The sequence below is a fragment of the Rattus norvegicus genome, chromosome 6 (assembly GCF_036323735.1).
Source record: "Rattus norvegicus strain BN/NHsdMcwi chromosome 6, GRCr8, whole genome shotgun sequence".
In the NCBI taxonomy this organism is placed as follows: Eukaryota; Metazoa; Chordata; class Mammalia; order Rodentia; family Muridae; genus Rattus; species Rattus norvegicus.
In genome coordinates this window covers 26,546,205-26,573,931 of record NC_086024.1, presented here as the reverse complement: position 1 = coordinate 26,573,931, position 27,727 = coordinate 26,546,205, and the positions used below count along the sequence as shown (strand labels likewise).

At 37.4% G+C, this 27,727-nt stretch overlaps 1 protein-coding gene across 1 annotated transcript in view; it reads left to right on the top strand.

Moving 5' to 3' along the window:
* Birc6 (baculoviral IAP repeat-containing 6) overlaps positions 1-27,727 on the top strand; it is a 193,433-nt gene that overhangs the window by 94,344 nt on the left and 71,362 nt on the right. The window contains 20 exon segments of the mRNA NM_001170596.3: positions 97-231; positions 4,001-4,188; positions 4,918-5,241; positions 5,498-5,597; positions 6,979-7,193; positions 7,345-7,553; positions 8,003-8,349; positions 9,257-9,476; positions 9,987-10,120; positions 11,210-11,320; positions 14,883-15,010; positions 16,318-16,449; positions 17,668-17,883; positions 18,521-18,704; positions 19,048-19,203; positions 21,062-21,195; positions 22,856-23,009; positions 25,203-25,319; positions 26,256-26,410; positions 26,875-27,001. Coding sequence (NP_001164067.1) covers positions 97-231; positions 4,001-4,188; positions 4,918-5,241; positions 5,498-5,597; positions 6,979-7,193; positions 7,345-7,553; positions 8,003-8,349; positions 9,257-9,476; positions 9,987-10,120; positions 11,210-11,320; positions 14,883-15,010; positions 16,318-16,449; positions 17,668-17,883; positions 18,521-18,704; positions 19,048-19,203; positions 21,062-21,195; positions 22,856-23,009; positions 25,203-25,319; positions 26,256-26,410; positions 26,875-27,001 — 3,486 coding nt within the window.

The following is a 27,727-nucleotide window of genomic DNA, read 5'->3' as shown; positions in this document are numbered from 1 at the left end:
TATGCTAATAAAAGTTGGCTAAATAGTCATCAGTACTGCCACTCCATGCCTTTGGTAGATTATCTTCATGTACCATAGGTTTTCCTTTGTGCACAGGGAATGGAAAAGTCAGTAGCTGCACAGCTGCGGAGGGAAGTTTCACATCTCTCACTGGACTTCTGGAGGTTGAGCCCCTTCACTTTACTTGCGTGTCAACTAGTGATGGAACCAGAATAGAAAGGGATGATGCAAGTACGTTTACTGGTATATACCTTCTTTTATTACATTCTTTGTGTAGTAATATACAAAAGTGATATGACCTATTTAAAATTAGATCTTTGTTTGCATGGTAAGTAGAAGACCTATGGGAGAGAGGGATGTTTGGGGGGAATTCCACAAATAGTTTTACATTCAAAGTCAGTTCAGGTCTTTTCCTTTACCCAATGAATCATTCCTTTAAATCCGTTTCTTTTTTATATGTATTTTTTGTGTGTTTATGTGTATTTATTTTATCATGTGATATATCAGCTAGAAGGATGAGTATGGTAGAGTCCATGTTTCCATAGTCATTTTCAACCTTCAGATGATAGCTAATTTTGTTTATGATTTGGATATCCTGGTGTTACTTGTTATACTTCAGGTTAATAGTAGTTTGGTTGGGTTTTACTGACTATAATCCCTGGAATACTGAAGACAACAGCCTGGGTTTTATAGCAAGCGCCTGTTAGTGCAAGTGTTGAAATGATGAAACAGTGACACTACTGATTGGATAAACTGCTTCCTTTAACAGTTGTTTGTAAGTCATGCAAATGCTTATTTTCTTTTTTATTTTTTTTCTGTGCCCTCTTATATTTTATGATTAATTTATGTTTATAATTCTATTTTGGCACAAAGAATTTAAATTCTATTGTTAAGAATATTTGTATTTTGGCCTATTCTGTTTTTCCTACATAGAAGGACTTGAATAGTATCTTAAATTGATTTTACTAGGAAACTAATTTAAGCATGTTCTAGTTCACCTTCTTCATTAACAGTCCAAGGTGTAGCTCTGAGAGAAAATACTTGACAAGTGTGTTGGACAAGTGTCAAGAATACTTGGACGAAGTCCCTAGTTTTGCCAGAGAAGCAAATTAAAAAACACCAATAAAAACACAGTTTTTAGGAGGAATCACAGAAGTTTATCATCCTGGATTTTGCCTCTAGAACGGATTGAGTTTTAAAAGAATTTGTAAGCTCATTTGAGTGTATTTAACTTCAAGTTTTGCTTTGTACCTTTTCATTGTAGAAGTAGCCACTAAGTTTAGTTTATGTAGTGTGAAGATGACAATATGAATTGAGATTCTAGTAAGGTAAAAGTTGATTTGTTTTCTTACACTGTAGTCATTTCATAATGCTAACAGAAAACTCTTCACTTATAAATCAAGTTTTTTTCTTAGAATGTATCATGAGATTGATTAGTTGTTTTAAGAAAATTCATGTTGCATTAGTTATGTTTTGAGGAACATAAGAAATGTAAAATTATTTGGACAATAGAGGTGGCTCAATGGATAAGAAAGAGCCCTGGGTGCTCCTGCATAGGAAGACACAGGTCTGGTTTCTGGCACCTACCTGATGGCTGACAACCATCTGAAGCCTTAGTTCAGGGGGATTTAGCATCCTTTTTTAACTTTCATTGGCCCTAGGAGTACATTTGGTAGGTACAGTCACATATTAAAGCAAAATATTCATACATAAAAAAAATAAAGCTTTAAAGTGTTAATAATAAAATACCGCTGGAAAATTGTTCAATGTATGTCTAGTCCATTCCCTCCTGCAAGTATCAGTGGAACTACTTCTTCCCCTCACATAGGTGGTCTCTGCATGTGCTGTGTTTCCTTTTAGAAGTAGAGCTCTTGGTAGACAGTGCCAAATTGCCTAAGTTTCCCCGCTTTGGGGAATAGATTAAGAATCTATTGTAAACTTTATACTTCCTCATTTTAGATTCATTTATCTATGAATGACATGGTTATAGTATTTCATAAACAGAACAATACAGTAGCATATTCTGCCTAATTAACACTACTGATTTGAAAATTTAATGAGTTTGTATACATTCATGTTTACATTGTCTGTAAACTTAGCTACTCCTTCATTGTTTCTTCACCTAAAGGTTGGAGCCATGACATTTGCCTCGTGAGTTTATTGTAAGCTAATTGTGGTCACTCATGAATAATATCATTTAGGTGCTGGACATGGTATGCCTTTTATCCCAGCACTCAGGAAGCAGAGGCAAATAGATCTTTGAGGTAAAAGTCATTGTAGTCTACAGAAAGAGTCGCAGGACTGCCTAGGCTACACAGAAAAACCCTGTATTGAAAAACTAACTAGCTAACTAACTAACTAACTAACTAACTAACTAACTAACAACTAACTATCTATAGAACGAATAAATGAATGTCATTTAGTAGAAGTTTGAAGCCAGCCTAGTGTACAGAGGATATCCCAGGATTCCTCAGGCTACTCAGAAAAACTTTGCCTTGGAAAACTAAAATAAATAAATGAATAGGGAGGGAGGTAGGAAGTTTGGTAGGCAGGTAGGTATGTGGGTGGGTGGGTGGATGGATGCATGGATGAACATATAAGTAATGGATGCAAGGTATATTGTCATGGGGTTGGGGATTTAGCTCAGCAGTAAAGCGCTTGCCTAGCGAGCGCAAGGCCCTGGGTTCGGTCCCCAGCTCCGAAAAAAAGAAAAAAGAAAAAAAAAAAAGAAAAAAAAATATATTATTAAGATATTAGTACTTTTTTAATTTGCTTTTAATTTTATGCTGATGTGCTAAAATAAATTATGAAATTAATCTTATATCAAAGTTTGAAAATATTTTTTATAAATATAAGTGGAAAAGTGTTCATTTATAATGTATTGCTAAATTACATCAAAAAGTCAAATTTTGCTTTTACTTGTGAGTGTGCTTGAATAAGCGCAAGAAGTAGAAAATAAGGTTTTGTCTGTCTGTATGTCCTTTGTAGTACTCACCTCTGTTTATTCTGTAGATTAAAATAAGGAGATTCAGGTTGGAGAGGTAGCTTAGCAATTAAACACACTTGTTGCTCTTCTAAAGGTCCAAGGTTCAGTTCATGGTATGCATATTTTACATATGCATACTACATATGTGTCAGGATATACGTATTTTACAACTGTCTATAAATTTATCTCTGGGGACTTCTGATCTCTATCACACCATTAATACATGTGGTGCAACAGACATGTACGCATGGAAAACATGAAATAAATGTTTTCTTTACAAGAGGAATTCGGTATCTTTCCGTACTTAAAATTTAACATGGTTCTTGTGGGGAGCTCTTTCAGTTTTATTTTTTGAGACAGCATCTTACTACATTGCCCTGGCTGGCCTGGACCTAACAGATCCACTTGCTACAGATGATGGTATTGAAGGTGTACCATGCCTTACTAAGTGGGGAGCTTTTTTGAGGATTGAGAGAATGTTCACAATGTATACGGATATTAAAGATAATGTTAAAATTTCTTGAGATTTTTTTTTTATATCATGAGCATGATTCTATACTAGAACTGAAAAGCAAACAACTTAAGATTGTTTGATTTGGGATTTGCTCTAGCGCCTCTTGAATTTGAATATCAGTTTAGTGTTACTACATTGCAATGTTCATATGGATATGGTGGTACTGGTCCAAGTCTCAGTTTATGAGCATGGGTCTCTTAGCCTTTCAGGCAAGTGCCCTGTCACTACAGAGTGAGAACCCAACCTTTTGTTTGTTCGTTTGTTTTTGTTTTTTTTTTTTTTCTTTTTTCTTTTTTTCGGAGCTGGGGACCGAACCCAGGGCCTTCCACTTGCTAGGCAAGCGCTTTACCACTGAGCTAAATCCCCAACCCTGTTCGTTTGTTTTTAAAGTTCTATACTCCATATAGTTTTAATGACAACTGTGTATTGTGACCATGTGCCTCTGTGAAGCTTTTCTTCATCCTGGTGTCTTGTTTTGTTTTTCCCTTGTCTCATGCCAGTGAGTTCCTTCGGGGTTACTCCTGCAGTAGGTGGACTATCATCTGGCACAGTTGGGGAAGCCTCGACAGCCCTGAGTTCAGCAGCCCAGGTAGCTTTGCAGTCTCTCTCTCATGCAATGGCTTCAGCCGAGCAACAGCTACAGGTGCTGCAAGAGAAACAGCAGCAGCTTTTGAAGCTTCAGCAACAGGTTGGAGACCATTTGGCTCTTTGTTCATGCTGTCTCTAAACTTCAAAAGCTGAAAAGTACTGTAGAAATGACCATTGTTTTCATAAAGGAAAGTAGGTTGTCCAATCAGAGCTAATCATTTTCAACAAAAGATTGAGGTAATGTCTTTGTGACATGTTTAAGTGTATTAAATTATATGAATGCATGTTACTTTGTATGTGGTTGATACTTTTTGTGTAGTCTTGGAGTTAATTCTACTTTTATTTTTAAGCGCTCCTGGAGAAACATTATATAGTTACCAGCTACTGTTTTCATGGGACACAGACTGTAGGATGTCATAATATATAGGACATTAATTAGATTCTAAGTACAGCAATTATGATAACGTGGTTTATCGATTTAATTGCTAAGTGCTACCTGTGCAAATTCTGCTTGAGAAATTGTGTCATGTCAGTTAGCATTGCATTCATGATGGTTCATTTCGTTTTGAGCAGACAGGTTTCATTATTTATATTTAATTGTTGTGCTTGCTTTTCACTTTTAGAGAACTTTCTAGTTCCCTTAATATATAAGAAATTTTTGTACAGTGTGCCAAGAAGGGCTCCCAGCTAGGCAGTGCGTCATTTGTTCTTAAGTCCGGTTATCTACTGTGCCCAGGGTCTTGTGACTCATTTCGCTGTCTCAGATGTAGTCATCAAGTGCTCCTCAGGCGTGGGGTGCTTCTATAGGTGCTGCTTATGTCTTTTACAGAAAGCAAAGCTGGAAGCAAAGCTGCACCAGACAACAGCAGCAGCAGCAGCAGCCGCATCAGCCGCAGCAGCAGCAGGTCCTGTGCACAACGCTGTGCCCTCCAACCCAGTGGCTGCTCCTGGATTTTTCATCCATCCGTCTGATGTCATTCCACCCACTCCAAAAACAACGCCACTTTTTATGACTCCTCCTCTCACTCCGCCCAATGAAGCCGTGTCCGTTGTGATTAATGCTGAGCTTGCACAGCTTTTCCCAGGCTCCGTCATTGATCCTCCAGCAGTGAACCTTGCTGCACACAACAAAAATGCCAACAAGTCGAGAATGGTAAATGCTGTTCCAAGTAAATGTTGACGCACAGATGCTTATCTTTGTAAATAAATTCTGACTTTTAAAGTCAAATGTTTATATTATCATGAAAATATGTCAGGTCATTTTGCTTTTATAAATTATCTCTATGTATCAGGAAATGAGACTTGTTAATGTAATGTTATGGTTGGGAGTTTTTTTTTTTTTTGAGAGCAAAGGGTATTAGTACAGAGTTATATTGTTTTTGGTTTTTTTGATCTTGTTTTTTGTCTAGAATCCACTTGGTTCTGGTCTGGCCCTTGCAATTTCTCATGCCTCACATTTTCTCCAGCCGCCACCTCACCAGTCCATTATTATAGAGCGAATGCATTCAGGTAATCTTTGCGTTTCTAAAATTATTGTTCTTGCTTAGTCTCTTGAGCCCTTATGATAATTTATTACAAATAAATTACATGTGCTGTCAATTAAGTACCTTCTACTCAGAGTAATAGCTACAGAAGTTGTAAGATTGTTTGGGTTGGGTAGTACCACTGAAACAGTGAGGTTTTTCCTGTATCTAAGGATTTCCTATTGAAATATAAGTAATAGAAACGCTATGCTTAAATTCTTATTGCCATTATACTAGACTTTGACTGTGTGGCAGTATCCTAAGACCAGCACTATAGCTGCATTTGTGTCATGTTGTGTTCCAGAAGTCTGTAAGTGACATGGGTGCATACATATTGACAGATAAATTTTAGCTACTTTTAACCTAATTCTACTAGCTTTTAGTTTTATACTATAGGAACAGGAAAAAGTTAAAATATCCTTATGGAGAAAATGGACATACTGAGTCTGTGTTTTTTATTGTATGAACAATTGAATCATGTTTACTCTAGAAGAGGGAGTTTTAAAACTTCGAAAATTGTCTTGCTATTTTCTTCCAATTTAGTTACAAATTGGTAGTAGCATTTAGTGCTTATAACATGCAGAGAAAAACTTTGTCTGCTTGTGAACAGTTGTGTATGCTGTAGTTTGACTTGAACATGTGGACATCACTGAATCATATGAGTCCCGTGAGGGATCAAACATGGCTTCTGGAAGAGCAGTATGTGCTCTTAACTGCTGAGTCCTATTTTTTTTTTTTTTTTTTTTTGGTTCTTTTTTTTGGAGCTGGGGACCGAACCCAGGGCCTTGCGCTTCCTAGGCAAGCGCTCTACCACTGAGCTAAATCCCCAACCCCTGAGTCCTATTTTTTAATGATTGTATTACCATGTCATTTTCTATACATACTAAACCCAATATATTATACCCCTGCCTCAGAAGTTAATAAGACTTTCACAAGTTACATAATACATTTTGGTATGTCTAATCTATCTAGTGATGAAATTAACACAAGAAATGTTCAGCTTCGGACTTTATAGGTTTGCTTTTTAATGCATTCACTGGATTAGTTGTTAGACTGTAATATTTGAAATACATATGAGTTTCACTCTATACTTAACTGCTTTTGTATTAACAATCTTAAAATTTTTGACTTAAAACTATAGTACACTTTTGGGCAAGTTTCAGATTAAATCCAAAGCCGTGACATTCTGAGCAATTATAGAATTTATGAATAAATGTTGGTAAAGCTACTTTTATTTAGCTACTTCTCTTATAGTTTAATAAGTTGATATTTTTTATTTTAAGAAGCATGGTTTAATGTGTTTTGGATCTATACTTTGGTCACATGATCGTGTTTCGATGGCTCACATTCTTCTCTTTCCTATATAGGAGCCAGGAGATTTGTGACCCTGGATTTTGGAAGACCTATACTGCTGACAGATGTACTGATTCCTACATGTGGAGACCTGGCGTCCTTATCAATTGACATATGGACATTAGGAGAGGAAGTGGATGGAAGGCGTTTGGTAGTGGCAACTGATATAAGCACACACTCATTAATTCTTCATGACCTAATCCCTCCACCTGTGTGCAGATTTATGAAGGTAAGAACTTCAGGAAAGTGACTGTGCTCTTCGTGTTTCTTAGTACTACATTGACATATTACTAAAGAGTATACCTATATTTTTAAAATTACTTAGCTCCGACTTTTAAACTTTATCACGTGTGTGTGTATTTGCAATTTTTTCATTTCAGATCACCGTCATTGGACGTTATGGAAGCACAAATGCTAGAGCAAAGATTCCGTTAGGATTTTACTACGGGCATACCTATATCTTACCGTGGGAAAGTGAACTGAAGTTGATGCATGACCCGCTGAGAGGTGAAGGAGAATCTGCCAACCAGCCAGAAATTGACCAGCATTTAGCAATGATGGTTGCTCTACAAGAAGATATACAGTGCAGGTTAATGGAAATTTGCTTATATATTTTCTTAAATTATTTCTGTCAAGGAATGTTTTCTGTATCTACATAGAAAAGAGCAAAAGGAGGACGAACACGTTGTACATTACGGCAGGCTTGAAAACATGAGAATATTGTTAGCTAATTGGTAGTAGCATTTAATATTTGTGAAAAGTAGTTTATTTTGTTTGCTTGTTTGTTTGTTTTAAGATAGGGTCTCTATTATAGTTCTGGGTGGCCTAGAAGTGACTGTGGCTGTTAACCAGCCATAGATGACTGCACATTTTCACCTCTGGAGTACTGGGATTAAAGGTGTTTGCTGCAGTACCTGGCCAAGAATAATTCTTAACAGTAGTTGTACTTTAATATATATCTTTTAAGAGATGTGCTTTTTAGTGTGTAGATACAAAAGAAGACTGAAGGAATGCCTGTTCATTTATTTTTACTCATAGATATAACTTAGCCTGTCATCGTCTGGAAGCTCTTTTGCAGAGTATTGATCTTCCTCCTCTCAATAGTGCGAACAATGCACAGTACTTTTTGCGAAAACCAGACAAAGCAGTTGAGGAAGACAGTAGAGTTTTTTCTGCTTATCAAGATTGTATTCAGCTACAGCTTCAACTAAATCTGGCTCATAATGCAGTGCAGAGGCTCAAAGTAGCCATAGGTGCAAGTCGGAAGACGTTGAGTGAAACATCAGGTCCAGAAGACCTGATTCCGACGTCGTCCACAGAGCAGTTGCGCACCATTGTGAGGTACTTACTGGACACGCTGCTCAGCCTTCTGCACTCTTCCAATGGTGTGTATGCCTCAGTGACTTAGAGACTGGGAATGTTTAATAATTTTCTGCTGCATGTTTTGGGTACACAGACTAACTTTCTGGGGAATTTTTTTTTAACGTGTGGTACTGGGGATTGAATTGTTAGTTTAGACATGCTAGGTACTCTCCACTGGTTTATCTAGATATTTAGTTTGATATTCTGTTTGCTGTACTTTAGAAATTTTTGTAGATTCACACATTTATTTTCTCCTTAAAGAGTTATATTTTTGTTGCCAAGTTATGTGTTGAATCTAGGGTTTGGCATGTGGTAAATGGGTGTTTTGCTACTGGCTGCATCCTCATGCCTTTTATTCTATTATTTTCTTGTAAGCTTTTGTTCTGTTGTTTTATTTTTTAGAGATAAGGCTTCTCCTTGCAGCCCAGGGTGGCCTCGAACTCTGAGATCTGCCTACTACTTATTCTAGTGTTTCTTAAATGAATTTTAATTTCTTATTTGTTTGATTACTATGCTTGGTATTTGAGTGAGAAAATATTAGGCATTGCATAAAGGTAGACTAATTAATGTATTCTGACCTAGTGCTGTAGTTTTCTAACCATGAACTCGTCTGGATTGCTCATTTATGCTTATAGTCCCATCTCTTAAGATGTCTGATTTTTTTCATTTATACTTATTTTCATATTCACTTGTAAGGGGATTTAATTAACCTGACCACAAAAACAAGGAACACAATGTATGTGCTATCTCTTCTTACTGCTAAATATTTTACAACTAATTTCTATATAAAAGTAGTAAATAAGTCACAAAATAAATAGAATATAGTTGTTTACTGATTCCGGGGGGGGAAATGTGTATGTAGATGTACTGGTGTTGCTCTTAACACCATACATACACTTAGATAAGTCATTTGTTTCTTCCCTGTAACAGGGCATTCTGTTCCTGCAGTTTTGCAGAGTACCTTTCACGCTCAGGCCTGTGAAGAACTGTTTAAACATTTGTGCATCAGTGGGACCCCAAAGATAAGGCTGCATACTGGCCTTCTCCTTGTTCAGCTGTGTGGTGGTGAGAGATGGTGGGGCCAGTTTCTTTCTAACGTTCTTCAAGAGCTGTATAATTCAGAGCAGCTTCTCATCTTCCCACAAGATAGGTAGGTGGAGATAGCAGTGGTGTTTATTGTAAATGGTTTTCAATTGTAGAGTCTTTGTCAGACTGTGAAGTTTTGTTTATGTGGATAGTAAATATGTGGAGAGTAAAATAGGCCTTCTCATGGTTTGGCAAGTCCTAAAAGAAGAACATGAGCTCTATTGTGTTCCCCTCTTAGATTTTCTGGATCAATCTATGGGATTTTACAGATACTAGTATGTATTTTCTAAAGATCGTGCTGTGCCTTGTATATTAAATGTGATTCTTAGGCTCTAATAGAGATTGTCTCCTAAGTGCCTGATTTCTTATGGGTAATTAGACAAAGTAACCAATAATTAGAATAGAAGCTCATTTTACATCACTTCTCCTGATGGAAATCTTTCTTTATAACTTACCAATGAATGGTTTAAAGACGCAAACATGTTTTACAATAATTCCTTTGTGAATGTATTTCTTTAACAGTGGGACAATTTAATTGACTCTCACTGGTCATTTTCTTTGTATCTGTTTGCAGGGTTTTTATGTTACTCTCCTGCATTGGTCAGCGATCACTTAGTAACAGTGGAGTATTGGAAAGCTTACTTAATCTCTTGGATAATTTATTGTCACCTCTTCAACCAGAGTTAACCATGCACAGAAGGACAGAAGGTATTAGATAAAGTGACTGTCTTTAGTATTTATAGTTTGTTAGGTACTGTTTTATGAAATATCTGTGATGTACTTTAATAGTCACTGCAGTCCATTTTAATCATGCTATGTGATGTAGGCTTTAGAATGAATAGCTTTCTTCTGGCTGACGACCACAGCAAGTTGTCTTTCAACCCATTATTTGCACTGTGAACGTAGATGGTTTGTATTTTATCTATCTGTTCATCTACCTTGAGGTTTTCTTGTTTGGTTTTGAGACACTGCCTCACTTCGTACCTCTCTGCGCTAAAACTTGCTATTAGACCAGCACAGCCTGGAACTGAGAGGTTCTTCTTCTGCCTCTGGAGGACTGGGATTCAAGTTGTGTACCATCATGCCTAGCTTTTTGTTTGTTTGTTTTTGTTTTCATAGCCTGGATTTTATTATGTAGAGTTTGCTGGTCTGGAAACTCATTATGGTAGACCAGACTGCTTTGAACATAGAAAGATCCACCTGCCTCTGTCTCCTGAATGGTGAACTTGAACATTTTTGTAATCTTTCAACCTCCACATACAGGCATTGAAAGCACATTTCGCTTTTGGCCAATAATAGGTTTTTTGAGCATGAATAAAATAAGCTATAGAATATAGTTGTTAGTATGAATTATAAGGTGTGATAACACATTTTATTTTAGTTTCCTGTGTGTCCTATATTTTCTTTTGTATCCTGTTCTTTCTGTTGCTGTTGTTAAAGATTTATTTATTTATTATATGAGTACACTACAGCTGTCTTTAGACACACCAGAAGAGGGCATCAGATCCCATTACAGATGGTTGTGAGCCACCATGTGGTTGCTGGGAACTGAACTCAGGACCTCTGGAAGAGCAATCAGTGCTCTTAACCACTGAGCCATCTCTCCAGCCCCTTGTATTCTGTTGTTCATTAGATTGGTTTTTCTACTCACTTTGTGTCCGTGATTGTCTAGTTTTAAGGTATATTGTAATATGTTAATGTTGGTCATGATTCAGTACATTCTTGTTTGTAAGATGGTTTCTCAGTTGTCCTTAGAACTCATGTTTACTTGACTCTCCCCTTCTCGTCTCTCTCTAGGAGTCCTGGATATCCCCATGATCAGTTGGGTTGTTATGCTGGTGTCCAGGTTACTGGATTACGTGGCCACAGTTGAAGATGAAGCAGCAGCTGCAAAGAAACCTTTGAATGGTAAAGACAGGGAAAGGTTTCTGACAGGTATCAGAAGTTTATAATAACGTGTTGGTGGGGATTTTCAGTGACTCCACGCTTGTTCCTGATCTGGCTATTGGCCTGGAGATAACCAGATGTATGTAATTTATGTAAAACATGAGTTAATTTTCTCTAGGAATCTGCTGAGAAATAGAATTATTTTGTGGACACCTTCTTTGTCTGCATATAAATTTTGGTCAGTCAGTACATGTGTTGGCTCCACCCCTGCACCCATACTTCAATACTTTCAGAAGTGAGAGAAGGGCAAGGGAACTTGTGGAAGATTTACAGTTTTTACTTGTTTATATTTTATCTTTGAGATTATATTTTAATTATATTTCTCCCTTCCTCTTTTCATTAAAATTTTATTTTAATTTTGTATGCCATTTTTTAAAAAATACTATTCAGTTTAGTTCAGTTGCTTTCTTTAGCGACAATTGTCCTTTATTTTTTTTAACTTGAAGATTCTTAACATTATCACTTAATTTTTTAGTAGGCTTAGAGCACAGAAGTTTACAAATGAAGGGGAATCAGACATCTACAAGCAGGTGTACTCTTGCATTCATTATAGTTACCAGTGATTGGAAACAAGTCTAGAGGTGGATGAGCCTCACTGTCAGTATAGTGAAGCGAAGCCATGCGGCTCTGTGCTTTGATATAGTCGTAGTTTTGGGAAGGGAGAGAAAGAGCACTCTCAGATGCAGGATATTTATTTTTTGTTGGTGTAAAAAAAAGTGTGTATCAATTCATTTCCTCAGTTAAAGGATTGGGAGCTGGAGAGATGGCTCAGTGGTTAAGAGCACTGACTGCTCTTCCAGAGGTCCTGAGTTCAAATCCCAGCAACCACATGGTGGCTCACAACCATCTGTAATGGGATCTGATGCCCTCTTCTGGTGTGTCTGAAGACAGTTAATACACACACACACACACACACACATCTCAAATACATTTTAAAAAAAAGGATAAAGGGGTTAGGGATTTAGCTCAGTGGTAGAGCGCTTGCTTAGCAAGCGCAAGGCCCTGGGTTCGGTCCCCAGATCCGAAAAAAACAAAAGGAAAAAAAAAAGGATAAAGGGCTAAACATTAACATTGAGTTAACTGTAATTACAGTTTTAGGTTGTATAGAATAAATTGTATTTGAACTCTTAAGTTTTATTTTTATTGTTTGGTATTATCAAGGAGGAATGATGGGAAGACATTTTCAGGGTTTGACGATTTTGAACTAAGATGATTAATGGGTGTCAGAAATAGGAAAACATTTTAAAATTACAAATAAATTGATTAGAAGGGGGTTATGTTTGGAGGGCATGTCTTTAATTCCAGCTGTTGAGTGACAGAAGCAATGTGTTCTCTGTGTAAAGTTCAGCTAGAGCTGTGTAATAGTGGGACCCTATCTCAAAACAACAACTAGAAAGACCAGAGAGGGAAGAGTGGCTTCAGGCCAGACTGAAGGAAAGAACCATGCACAATATTGTGGATTAGTTCCAAAACACAAGGGTAGATGCAGTTATATAGCCTGCCTTTTGAACTGTTAAACCCATTTTGGCAGTTATTAATCTGAATAGCCTTTTTTGGTGCTTGTACAAAAACTTTTTAATATTATTGTCAGGTTGGGGATTTAGCTCAGTGGTAGAGCGCTTGCCTAACAAGCCCAAGGCCCTGAGTTCGGTCCCCAGCTCCGGAAAAAAAGAAAAAAAATATTATTACTGTCTTTGTTGTACAAAACCTTTTTATTTAGTAGTTTGTTGTTGCTATTATTTCTTGTATAGAGCACATCAAAGTTATATTGTTCAAAATGAATTATTTGTGGGTTTTGGTTATTGTTTTGTTTTTGTTTTTAATTAAATACTTTACATTTCAGCTGATGCCCCACCCCTCAGGTCCCACCCTCCTTCCACTGTTCCTCATTCCCCTTATCTCTGAGAGGGTACTCCCTACACCCACCCCACCCCCCAGCATCCCCCTTCCCTGGGGCTTCAAGTCTGTCCCACCGAGGCCAGACTAGGCAGTCCTCTGCTATATATATGTGCCAGGGACCTTGGCCCAGCCTGTGTATCCTGCCTGGTTGATAGGTCAGTCTCTGGGAGCTTCTTGGGGTCCAGGTTAGTTGAGACTGCTGGTCTTCCTATGGAACACCCTTCCCTTCAGCTCCTTCAGCTCCTTCAATCCTTCCCCTAATTCCTCCACAGGGCTCCCTAAACAGCAATCCAGTGGTTGGGTGTAAGTATCTGTATCTGTATCTGTCTCAGTTAGTTGGGCAGCCATGCGAGTCTTCTGTCTGTAAGCACATCATAGCATCAATAATAGTGTCAGGCCTTGGGGTTCGTTCTCCCCTACCCTACCCGAGATAGATTCCAATTTGGACCCATCACTGGACAGCCTTTGCTTCAGTCTATTCTCTATTTTTGTCCCTGAATTCTTTTAGAAGGAACAATTCTGGGTCAGAAATTTTGACTGTCCGTTAGTAGTCCTGTCTCTCCACTTGAGACCCTGTTTATCGACTGGAGGTGGACTCTTGAGTTTCTTCCCTCCACTGTTATTCATTTTGGCTAAGGTTGCCACCATTGAGTCCTGGAAGCCTTTTACCTCCCAGGTCTCTGGTACTTTGTAGAGGGTCCTCTATCTCCCAACCCCATTTCCATTCTTTCTCTTGGCCCTCTGGACTTCTCTTCTGTCCACTCACCCCGTACCCAATCCTATTCTTTTCCCCTCCACCTCCCTATCACTCCCTCCCTTCCTCTTTATGAAACAGTGCTGGTCTAACTAGCTGTCTATATGTAGAAAATGAAAATAAATCCATATTTATCACCTTGCACAAAACTTAAGTCTAAATGGATGAAGGACCTCCACATAAAACCAGATACAGTGAATCTTATAGAAGAGAAAGTGGGAAAGAGCCTCAAACTCATTGGCACAGGGGAAATTTCCTCCACAGAATACCAATGGCTCAGGCTCTAAGATCAAGAAATTGATAAATGGGACCTCATGAAACTGAAAAGCTTCTGTAAGGCAAAAGACACTTAATAGGAGAAGTCAACAACCTACAGATTGGGAAAAGCCTTCATTAACCCTATATTCAACCAGGCCTAATACCAGAATGTATAAAGAACTCACTAAGTTCACCTCTGGAAAACTAGCTAACCCAATTAAAAATGGTTTTGGTTGTTTGTGTGTGGTTTATTTATTTTGGTTGTTTGGTTTTGTTTTTGAGATAGGACAGCCCTTGCTGTCCTGAAACTCTTTGTAGACCAGGCTGGCCTGAAACTCAGAGATCTTCCTGCCTCTGCCTCTCACATGCTGAGATTAAAGGCATGGGCTACTGCTCAGCTCAAAATGAGTCTTAGGTATTATGACAAAGTGTCTGGACTGCTCATGAAGAGTTTGCATGCAGAACTCTGTTGTCATTTGTTTAAGCTATGTAGAGCTGTCTTTAAAATGTTCTTGTCTTGGTTGACATATTGTTGTGGTTTTTGTTTTATTGCATGGGAATTACTCCAAAGTCATATTTAAAAGAATTATTAATAAAAACGTTTCTTTCCAGGTAACCAGTGGAGTTTTATTAACAATAATCTGCATACTCAGAGCTTAAACAGATCCTCCAAGGGAGGCAGTAGCCTCGATAGATTATATTCCAGAAAGATCCGAAAGCAGCTTGTCCATCATAAACAGGTAACGTCTGTAACTGTTGAGTTTTGAGTCTGTCATTTGGTGTCATCTGCTGACCTTAGGCAGGTGTGCAGCAAGCTGCCTAGGTTATTGCTTTACTACTTTGGTGACCAAAATTGTAAAACGGCAAACGTAGCCATTTCACTTAAGTTTTGATATTCTTTAAGCTTCCTGGTTTTCTGTTTCTGTTAAAGAATTGTTCTGCTTGTTTAAAGGGTTTGTTGATTTTTGTTTTCCTTGTTCTGGGTTTCCTTCCAAGCTGTCGTTTTGTTTTGTTTTGTTTGTTTTTTGTACAAACCCAGTAACAGCTATTTTTAAATTCCTCATGGCCTCCAGTCAACCTTTAGATGCAGTTATTTGTCATCTGCCCCTCTAACTTTTAGATTTTAATTTCCTGGATATTATATAATACTGAATTTAAGTTTGTGAAACAACCTGTGCTCATTTTTATATCTAGGATATTTGAGTGTGCTAAGTAACTTTTCTTTCTTTTTTTTAAATTTCTTTTTTTTAAGTCTTTTTTGTTTGTTTGTTTGTTTGTTTGTTTGTTGTTTTGTTTTGTTTTTGTTTTTTCCAGAGCTGAGGACCGAACCCAGGGCCTTGTGCTTGCTAGGCAAGCGCTCTACCACTGAGCTAAATCCCCAACCCCTTTTTTAAATTTCTAAGTACATAGTTTTTTAGTCTTTTGCTTGGAAAAATAGTCATATGTTTTCTGACGTTAGTACATCATCATTTTCTCAAAGAGGCCTTCTATGGTTACTAAATTGGAATAGCCTGTCTGTGTAAGGGTTCCCAGAGCGCTCAGATACTTTGTTTCATTCATTCTTCTATATTTTATAGGTAGTGTTGTATTTTGTTGCCTTTAGGTTTGTGTAGTTGAGTGAGTGCAATGAGTAAGTAAAATATTGGCAGGCAGGTATGCAGTGCGCCTCCTTTTATGTCTAGCCTCTTCGGGGTTGTGTTCTTGGGTTTCACTGTGTCAAGTATATCAGTACTTTGCTTTGTAGATTTTTACTTTTTATTTGTGTGAATGTTTTGCCTGAATAATGAGCATCTGGTAATTGAGGTACCAGGTCACCTGGCACTGGAATTACAGGTGATTGCTAGCTGCTGTGTGGGTGCTGGGAACTGAACCCAGGTCCTGTGCAAGATCAGCAAACTGCTGAGCTATTTTTCTAGCCATAGTAATTTAATTTTTTATTCAGTGGATTATTTATTTGAAATATGAGTTCTGAGGGAAATATAATAATTTACATTTTTGTTCTTAACATTGGTATTTTTAAGATTAAGTTGTTTATTTGTATTTTAAGCAACTTAACCTACTAAAGGCAAAACAGAAGGCTTTGGTGGAACAGATGGAAAAAGAAAAAATACAGAGTAACAAAGGCTCATCATATAAACTGCTAGTAGAGCAAGCCAAGCTGAAGCAGGCGACCTCCAAGGTAAGATGGAATCATAGGGCGTTAGTAATGGTTGGGAAACTAGGTAACATGTTGTTCTTACCGACATTCCAAATCCCTGCATGCGCTTTACTGCAGGAAGTGTAGTGTTGACTTTACCGCTTAGTATATAACCTTCAGAATGGATTCTGAGTCAGTATATTAGAGCTCGTGTGATTACTGTGCGGTTTTATGGATTGATCATTTGACATTGATGGTTCTGCCTGTTATTTTCATGCTATAATAAAAAGCGTTATAAATATAATCTCCTTTTCTTTTTAAAGAAAAGTAATAAGTAAGTACTTGTCATTTCTTTTTTCTGCAGTTATGCAAAGATTGAGGTTTGGTGTTAAACTTTCTTCATATTGAGTTGCGCATATGACTCAAGAACTGTTTTTGCTTCATCTGAATTAAGTTCCAGTGACTTTTTTTTTTTTAATACAATTGATTTTTTCCTCCTGGTGGTATTTGCCTTTAATCCCAATATCAAGTAGGTTGAGGCAGATGGAATACAAGAAGCGTGACTCTTGTCTCAAAACAGAGAAAACAGTAACTACACAGTAAATTTATATTCATGAGTCCGTATTTACATACCACCCAGCTAACATTGAGTTTTACCTTCTGAACTTTGTATTTAAATACTTCTGTAAAGTATACTTTTCTAGATTTTCTTCTTTTTTTTTTTTTTTTTTTTTTTGGTTCTTTTTTTCGGTGCTGGGGACCGAACCCAGGGCCTTGTGCTTGCTAGGCAAGCGCTCTACCACTGAGCTAAATCCCCAACCCCTTTTCTAGATTTTAAAATAATTTGAATCAATGTTTTGATGAGATTTGTTTTAAATATTAAGGTCTATCTATTTTATGGCCTGTATGCAATTCTCTTGTATGTCATGGACTTTAAATAGGAGATAACTTATTCCAATCAATATAGACAGCTTTTATTCTTAACTTTTAACCAGGTGTGAAGGCTCATGCCTACATCCCAGCATCTGCAAGATAAGACAGGAAGATCAGAAGTTCAGGGTCACTTAGAGACGGGCTGGTCAAAAGAGGCAGTTGTTTTAAACAGAACACCTTCCCCTATTTTTTTCTTGGAAGCTTATGATATATATGAATATTTTGTGCATTAGAAGTTGTATGTTGGGTATTTTTGCCTTCAGAAGTGTATACTGAGACGTTTCCATTAAATAAACTTGCTTAAATCATGTATGTTTCTCTATGCAGCATTTTAAGGATTTGATTCGCTTGCGCCGGACAGCAGAATGGTCTCGTTCTAATTTAGACACTGAAGTTACAACAACAAAGGAGAGCCCCGAGATTGAACCTCTTCCATTTACTCTGGCCCATGACCGTTGTATCTCAGTTGTGCAAAAGCTTGTCCTGTTCCTCCTCTCCATGGATTTCACATGCCATGCAGACCTCCTACTGTTTGTCTGCAAGGTACGTACGGTTTTTGATTGACATGACAGTAAAGAGATGGCGTTTCTCTTCTCCTGGGGCTTACTCTCCTTGTCTCATCATGCCTTGAAAGGTTTAAAAAAGTCCTTTTCACTTAGTTCCTGAGAAAATCAGACACATTTTTTATTTGGATAAAACTTGAGGGTTTGAAATGTAGATAATTTGGGTGTGCCTATCTTTAATCTTAATATCATTTCACATAGGAAGTAAATTAACATAAATGAGATAAGTGAATGACTTTGAATGCCATGGTTGTTTTTGTGCAATACATTCATTGTTTATTTGTAAATATTCACCCAAATTTAAAACCAGTCAAAAGTCCGGACCTGATGTTTCACTTCTTTACTCTCAGAAGTCAACACAGCAGAGGCAGGCCAGCCTGGTGCACAGAGGGCGTTCCAGTTCAGCTAGGGTTACACAGAGAAACCCTGTCTTGAAAATAAATAAATAAATAAATAAAGCCAGATACAATATTAAAGGTGCAAGGTTTCATTGTATTTCATTTTAAGTAATTTATAGAAAAAAATCAAACATCTGCTTTGAAAACTGTCATATCATCTCTCTTTTTTTTTTAAATTTAACTGGTATTTTAAGCATATGGTTTCATAATGTGTTTCAGGTTCTTGCACGCATTGCAAATGCGACCAGGCCAACCATTCATTTGTGTGAGATTGTGAATGAGCCGCAGCTAGAAAGACTGTTGTTGCTTCTGGTTGGAACTGACTTCAACAGAGGAGACATCTCTTGGGGTGGCGCCTGGGCTCAGTACTCTTTAACCTGTATGCTGCAGGACATTCTAGCAGGTTTGTCACAATTAACTTTTCTTCCATGGTATGATTAGGTTGCTATTCCACAAGTAATGTCTAAAGAAAAATGTCAGAGTGTTCTTAAATGCATAAATGTTGCAACAGCCACCATTTAACCTACTCTTTGACAGTTGGAACAGTAGTTTTAGAGTTGCTAGGTGACTAGTACACGGGTATGGAAGCCTTGTTTGACTATTAGCAAGCAATATGCTGCTTACTAGTTCTGCTGTGACCTTAGAAAACTACTCTCTTACACTCTGTTAGCCTCTTTATCTGTTACCTGTGGGTAATAAAAACATACAAATTATTAAAATGGTTAGGACTGTCTCCTCCAACACAGGAGAACTGTTGGCTCCAGTAGCCGCGGAAGCGATGGAAGAAGGCACAGTGAGTGATGATGTCGGGGCAACAGCTGGCGACTCTGATGACTCTCTCCAGCAGTCTTCTGTTCAGCTGCTGGAAACCATAGATGAACCTTTGACACACGAGATAGCAGGTGACTTATAAAATTACATTCAAAATAGCCCTCACTTCTGTCTTTTAAATGAAAATGGGTTTTCAGTTGAGGAATGTTAATGACAAAGTTGAGTTTTGTGTTTTCTGTTACACAGACCTTTTTTTTTTTTAAAACATCTTTTGCTATCATTTCATAGTATTCTAAGCATTTTAATTTAGTAGTCTATATATTACTTTCATTTTATCACATTATAAGTATTATCATATATTATCTTAATTTTTTTCTGTTGTTGTGGAAAAAACTACCTAGAACCTAATTAGCAACTTAGGAAGCAATTGGGACAAAAGATCAGTTCACATAGTGGCTCACAACCATGAATTACAGGGATCGGACACCCTCTTTCTTATTTATGTAGGCACCAGGCTACCAGGCTTGCGCGCGTGTGTGTGTGTGTGTGTGTGTGTGTGTGTGTGTGTGTGTGTGTGGCGAAAGAGAGAGAGAGAGAGAGAGAGAGAGAGAACAAACACATAAAATGTCTAAAGGTAAACAGTTTAGAAATTGTGGTTTTGTCTCATCACTGGGGAAGTCATAGTGACAAGAGCTTGTTAAGCTAATCTCGTAGATAATCTGAAAGCAGAGATGGATGAGTCCTTGTGCCCAGCTCACTTTATCTTTTTATACAATTGAGAATCTTAGTACAGTGAATGGTACCACCAGGAGGAGTGGGCCTTCACATTTCAGTTATACCAATTAGAAAAATCTCCCACTGGAGTGCCCAGAGGCTAGATCCCAGATGATTCCAGATCTCAAGTTGACAGATGGGATTAAATATCACTTACATGTTGATGTGTTGAAGACAAAGTTGAAAGCTCTTGGTCTTTAATATCCAAATATTGGGATATTTTATATATTTCTTTTTAAAAATGTATTTGTTAATTTACATGTATAAACTTTTTGATAAGCTGGATAATCCTTTTCTATATGTAGGTTTTGTTTAGTATTGAATGAACACACACACACACACACACACACACACACACACACACACACTTTACATCTTACAGTCGATTTCAATTGTTTCCCATTTGCTGCCCAGCTTGTGTGCCTGTCTTGTCATCAGTGCACACTCTTAACTCCTTATGTCGTTTGCTTAATTAACTGCATCTCTACTTCTAGCCCTTTCTTAATCAAGTAAGTACAAAGAAATGATATATTGGTTTTTATATAAATATACAGAAACTAGTAAAGGCTTGTCTTAGCTGGGCATTCTATGAATGTGCATTTACTATAAAGAAAGGATGAAAGGAATCACTGCAGTTATAGAAAACCACTTAAAAAATTGGGCACGTCTGGGAGCAAGACGATTTCTTAGATAGTAGATATTTTATAAGTAAATAGTCTTATACCTTAATTCTTTGACTTTAACTTGAGTTCTTGATGATACTACTATAATTATGGTTGAAATACTTTAAAGAGAATTGCATAGTAAATGTAACAAAGTATTATTCCATTTTAGATAAGCTAATGATTATCTTGAATAGTAAGATTTGTCTCACTTTAAGAAGAGCTGAGGGGTTGGGGATTTAGCTCAGTGGTAGAGCACTTGCCTAGGAAGCGCAAGGCCCTGGGTTCGGTCCCCAGCTCCGAAAAAAAGAACCCAAAAAAAAAAAAAAAAAGAAGAAGAAGAGCTGATAACTCCCTATCCGATTGATGTTTTTATAGTGTTGTCAAGTGATACGTTTGCGTTCTGATTAATTCTTAAATATAAATATTTAGAAATTTTAAAGTGTATGTGTTGGATGCAAATGAAGTGTTTAGTTCTATGACATTAAACAGTGTTTCATTTGAATTTCATGTCATATCCTCTGGCAATGAAATGTTTTTTAATCATCTGAAGGTACACCTCCTCTCTCTTCTTTGGAAAAAGATAAGGAAATTGACCTTGAGCTACTTCAAGATCTGATGGAAGCTGACATTGACCCTTTAGATATTGATTTAGAAAAGGATCCTCTTGCAGCCAAGGTTTTTAAGGTATTTTGTGTTAGAATTATTTCATCTTATACTTTGTGTCTAGTAATTAGACACTTAGGCACTTAAGACACACTCTGTCTGAACTGGTTTTAAGAGATCTATGTACACAATATTCAATAGATAGGCAGTGCACAGGTTACTGTATTAGAATCACACGAAACTTTCCACCAAATGATCCATCATATTATCCAAGTGAAGTTTTAAGAAACACACACAGACAGACTGAGATAATTTCTTGTGTTTTATTAGATCATATTGCCGTAATATTTGAAGTCAATAATAATAAAAACTAAAGGAATCACAAAAACACATTTCTGAATAAATAGTGGGTTATCCAAGAAACCATAGCAGAAACTAAGAAAATCCAGAGACAAATGATAGTAAAAATGTGTTCTATCAGAACTTCCAAGATACAAGAAAGTCCTAAGAATGCTTATAGCAATAAGTATGCATAATAAAAAATATTGTAAGTGTCAAATAACTTAATCTTGAGGCTTTCAAAAAATAAATACCCAATCCTAAACCCAGATGGCCAGAAACTAATTAAATAGATATTAAAAGAACAATATAGGGATTGGGGATTTAGCTCAGTGGTAGAGCGTTTGCCTAGGAAGCGCAAGGCCCTGGGTTCGGTCCCCAGCTCCAAAAAAAGGAACCAAAAAAAAAAAGGACAATATATAGAGTCAACAGAAGAGGTGGTTCTATGAAAAAGTTAAGCTAAACAATCCTTTTCTAATGTAACAGAAAGCAGGAGTAGTAAGGAAAATCACGCACATTTGCTGTCAAATATAGCCCGTTATGCAGCATACAGCATGCATTAAGCTGCAGCAAGTACTTTGTGGCTCTTAAAAAGCAAAGAAACAATAGCAATGTAGCTGGAAGTCTGACTCAGCAGTTCAGAGCATTGGCTGTTCATACCAAGGACCTGGGCTTGATATCCTCTACCCATGTGGTGGTGCATAACCATCTGTTACTTGAATTCCACAGGACCTGATACCTTCTTCTGGCCTCTGCATGTATTAGGCATGTGTGGCACACAGACATATGCTTTAATATCATAATAAATTGTTTTTAGTCTAATTTAACATAATAAATTTAAAAGTACTAGTGACAAGGGTGTTTTCATCTTCAGTATCCACATGGTAGAAAGAGAGAAACAATTTCTTAACATAGTCTCACACTAAATAAATGAACTTCTAAAAATTGAAGTAAAGATAAAATGACAATTTCATATGTAGTACATTTTTTTCTCTTATAGTTATATAGTAAGAATTCCTATAAGCCAGGAGATAATAGTTATGGATTACCTGACTTTCAGGCAGCCTTTTGGAGTTTTTCCTAAGATGAGATCATTGCTGTCATCATTTCTGTTTCTCTCCATCCATTTTTAATGGAGATACACTTGTAATATTTATGTAACTATTGGTCTTTGGAACATTATTTTATTAATAATGCTAGTTACCTTTCAGGTTGTAATCATACATGTTATTTTTTTTTTGTCAGAAAATGAGCATGATATTACTGAATCATTTTGTAAATTAATAAAATTCCAGCAACTTTAGGGAATTTAGCAGGAGAAAAATGTTTATTTTGTATTCTTACTGGTCACAATATTGAATGTATGCATAACTCAGTGAAAACATTAACTTTTCTTTTAAAGCCTATAAGCAGTACATGGTATGACTACTGGGGTGCCGATTATGGTACCTATAATTATAATCCTTACATTGGAGGCCTGGGGATGCCTGTAGCAAAACCACCGTCAAACACAGAGAAGAATGGATCCCAGACTGTCAGTGTTTCAGTATCTCAGGGTAAGTGTGCATAAGAACGTTTTGAGGCATATACTAAGAGAGAGAGTTAGACATTTGTGTTTTCTTTTGAGAAATTGCGTGTACACAGTTTCTGGATTTGCTGTCACTAATGTGCTCTTTACCATCCATATCTGTTTCTGTGAGCATGTCGAAAGAGCTTCCATGTATAGGTGATCCACCTGATCTCTCTTAAGCTATTTGATGATTATTTGATATGTGAAGTGACAATACATTATTTTATTGTAATTTCCTTTTTCTTTGAGATTACAATATAGTTACATTATTTCCCTTTCCCCTTTCTTTCTTCCAGTCCTTCTCATATATGCTTCCTTGCTCTCTTTCAAATGATGGCCTCTATTTTTATTCATTGTATTACATGCATATATAGAGATGTATAATCTTCCTAAATATATAAATAATGTGCTCAGTCGGTAGAATGTCACTTGTATGCATGTTTTCAGGCAGTTGGGGCGGTCATGTTAGTGAGACTTCGTGGGTCTAATATTTGGCACTACTGGAAAACAGTCTCACCACCAACCAACTCCCTGACCTCTGGCTCTTAAAATTGTTCTGCCCACTCTTCTACAATGTCTCCTGAGCCTTAGGTATGAGAGTGCTTTCTAGGTGTATTCATTGGGATTGGGTTTATAGCTGCGTTTTGACTGATTATCGTTTCATATAATGGTCTCCATGTGTTGCAAAGAGGTTTCCTCGATGTGAAGACTACACTTACCTGTGGGTATTAAGGATTACTGTCCCAGTTGTTGTTGCGGAGTGTGCTAATTCAGAAGAATGGTGAGTGTAGGCTCTTCTCCAGGATCCAGGACGTCACTAACATTCAGTTGGCTAGGGTCTTAGTACCAGGCAAGGTTTCTCTTGTTGAGCAGGTCTTAAATTTGAGTAGAGAGCTGCTCATTCTTAAGGAGGAAACATTCAGCTCAGTTCCAGCTCAGGGGCCCCTGACGTGCACGGCATCAGCAGTAGGGACTCACCTTCCACATTGGGCTTCCACAGACAATAGCAGCAGTCTGTGTGTTTTAGGAGTCTCTTGGAGAACCTTGACTGACAGCTCAAAAGAGGGCTTCCAGTGTCTGGTATACAGGGTTTTGTTAGGGTTTGCCTCTTGGAGAGTGTATTAGCCTAGATCAAAACATACATTTAAATAACATTTATACACATACACATTAATACATATTTATCCACAGAATTGCATTTAATTTCTTTATTAGTAATTTTTTTACCTTAATTGTGCTTGTGTGTGTGTGTGTACACAAGACCTACATGGAGTATGTTTCTAGATAGGTTTTTATTAAATTTTAACTTGGTCCTTGATTTCTGTTTTTATAAGGTGTTTATAATTTATTAGTGTGATTCATTTTTATTGTAAACAGAAGACATATTTTAATTTTGATTATTTTCATGTATTGTTATTAAATATACTCATTAAAATACTTTCATTTAGGGGTTGGGGATTTAGCTCAGCGGTAGAGCGCTTGCCTAGCAAGCGAAAGGGCCTGGGTTCGGTCCCCAGCTCCGAAAAAAAAAAAAGAAAAAAAGAAAAATACTTTCATTTAATTGGATATGCACATTGTCTCAAATATGACTAATTTGACTCTTTAAGTGGCCCTTGGCTCTATGATAAGTCGTCATAATTGTTTGAGCATTTCCAAGTTCTTGAGTAAAGTATGATTATGACGCAACTTCCTTTCCTTCTTTTGCTTGTATTTGATTAGTATCTTCTATAATTATTATATTTTAGAAATTGTCTAAAGTAACAAAATTTGGATTGTAGTTATTACTGTCTTAGTGTTTCTATGTGAGTGGGTGTCTACACATTTATCTATGCCTAGTATGATAAACTAACATTTACTTCTGTGTCTGACAGTCCTCTGTTGAGGGTGGTTTTGTTGTTGGTTTGTTTTTTGTTTTTCTCTTTTTTATTAGGGGAGCCTATCTCCCTTCTTCAGTGTATTTCCTTCCGTTGTCATACGTCACTGACTTAGTGCATGTGTCCCTGTGCCACTCACTTCCCATCTGAGCAAGTGGTTGTTCAGATGACCTCCTTGGTGTAGTCCTTGATAGCACGTGCCAGCATTTCTTTTTGTCCTCCTCTTGGGCCAGATGCTGACACCTTTCTGTAGCAGGGCGTCCATGAGTGCTAAGTCTTCCGCTGTCCCCTCCTCCCTTTTGTAGCTTTAGATGCTCGCCTGGAGGTTGGCCTTGAGCAGCAAGCAGAGCTTATGCTGAAAATGATGTCTACCCTGGAAGCGGACTCCATCTTACAAGCACTGACGAGTACGCCTCCCACCTGTAAGTTCCATACGAGCTCACATGCCTGCACTGGGTCGTTTTTCTCCTGAGAATCATCACGGTCACGTTTAGAATTCTGTGTGGTAAATTTAAAGCAGCTTTGACTATATGACTTACAACCTTTATAACTTGGTGGCCTATTGTGAAATGAGACAGTGTATTCACAAGTGGACATTTGAGGTGTGCACGAAATGTAGACTCAGTCCAGAGACCTAAGCATACTTCTGTCAGTGCTGCTGTGACAGTAAGGAAATTCTAGGGAATACTACGTAACTCATTATTTTTATTTCTATTGTGCATCCATGACAGAACACATTTTTCAAATATTACCATCTTTGCTTTGAAATCCTAGGCTGGATAGTATAAGTGAAGCGTCGGTCAAAGGTCTTTTAACCAAATCCCAAAATTGAGAGGCGTCATGTCCTAATTACAGCAAGAGAAAGGCAGTCTTTTGTCTGACGGTCTGGGCAGAAGCAGGTGATCTCCCAGATGCGAGCATTGCTGAGGTTGATGTATGCTGACGCATTCCTGTCAGGGCAGTGCACTCCAAGGAGTACCCTGCTTGTCAAAGATAACGTTTTTTTCTTTTTTTGGTTCTTTTTTTCGGAGCTGGGGACCGAACCCAGGGCCTTGCGCTTCCTAGGCAAGCGCTCTACCACTGAGCCAAATCCCCAACCCCTTAAAACTGCCTTCTTAATAATTATTCAAGGTTTTCCTGTGCTAACTTTGGAAAAGTGGTAGAAGTTAGTGTTGTGAATTTGTGAGTCTCTCTTCTCTTTATTTTCTAGTAATTCATAAAGTAATTTTCTGAAATATTAGTATAAACCATTGTTTACTATTTAATTTTAATAAAAAGTCTTCAACCTATTCTTGCCTGTTAATTCACATGAGTTCTGAAACTTGCTCATGAAGTGGTACTTGTGTTTGATTTTTCAGTTTCACAATCTCCAAGTGGAACGGATGATTCACTTCTAGGGAGTTTACAACCAGCCAACCAGAATAGCCAGCTCATAATACAGTTGTCATCTGTCCCAATGTTAAATGTTTGTTTCAATAAACTGTTTTCCATGCTTCAAGTCCATCATGTTCAGGTAGGACTTTAAAGGAAAGTAATGTATTTTGACATAATGTTTAATATTGGTTGGAATTGAATGAAAAGTTTGTATATGACCTCACCATTTGTTATATGTAGTTGAGAAATATTTGCCCTCTCCTTTACTGATCAGCCATTTTTTTATTTTCATGAGTTTAAGCATTGGTACTTTTCTTTATATTGTATATAACCCTGTGGTTTTAAAAAATTGACTTCCCATTTTTCATTGAGGAAAACATGGGTTATGAAGGGAATTATATATTTTAATTCAGTTGAATTATAATTTATCACGACTTTTGAAATATGTTTGCTTGTGAACCTAATTAAAATATCTAGGATATGATGAGAAACAGGTTATTTACTCAGAATGTCATAAGCATAAAGATTGTTTTTGAATGGTACTTCATAATATAAGTACATTTTCCTCATCTTAGTTTTCTTTCCTTTTATTTTTTTTAAAAGTTGGAATCACTTCTTCAGTTGTGGCTCACATTGAGCCTTAATTCTAGTTCATCAGGGAACAAAGAGAATGGAGCAGATATTTTTTTATACAATGCTAATCGGATACCTGTCATCTCATTAAATCAAGGTAAGGTTTCTTTTCTGGAAAACCATTACTATAATCCAAATAGCAAGCTTAAATATACATAATTAGGTTAAAAGGTACATTATCTTTAGTGTTAAGATTGTATTATTTTGGTGAAAGAAGTGCTCTGTGCCTGGGTGTGATACCTTTCATCTTTAATCTCAGCCTTTGAGAGACAGAGGTAAGTGGAGTGACTTGAGGCCTGGTCTGCATAGAGAGTTATGGGCCAGTTGGACCTATAGTGAGCCCCCACCTCAGGTTTTTAAAATAAAGAGTTTTTTGGTTTTGTTTATTTGAAAGCATCAAGACCTGGCTAACGTTTTAAGTCAGGTGGTTCGGCATGGGTTTCAGGCCAGCCGGGATCTACATTTTGCATTGTGAGGACCTGGGAAAAAAATGTCCTCTTCCCTCTTTTGTATCTTTCTGCTTCTCTTGTCCTTCTCTTTGCTTTCCCATTCTCCTCCCCTTCTTCCCTCCGCATGTCTGTCTGTCTTCGTATTTCCTGTCTCTGCAGAGAAAGGCATAAGCTGTCCTACGCTATCACTGCCTTCCTTATTCCCTGGAGCCAATGTTTTACTTAACTTGGGTCTAGGTTGGCAGCTGGCAGCCTCAGCAGTCTGCGGTCTCTGCTGCAGTCCCAGGCGTGTAGGTGTCGCCTGTGCCTTCAGCTTTGTACATGGGTTCTGGGTGCTTACCCTCTGATGGAGCCTTAGATTAGCAGAGCGAATA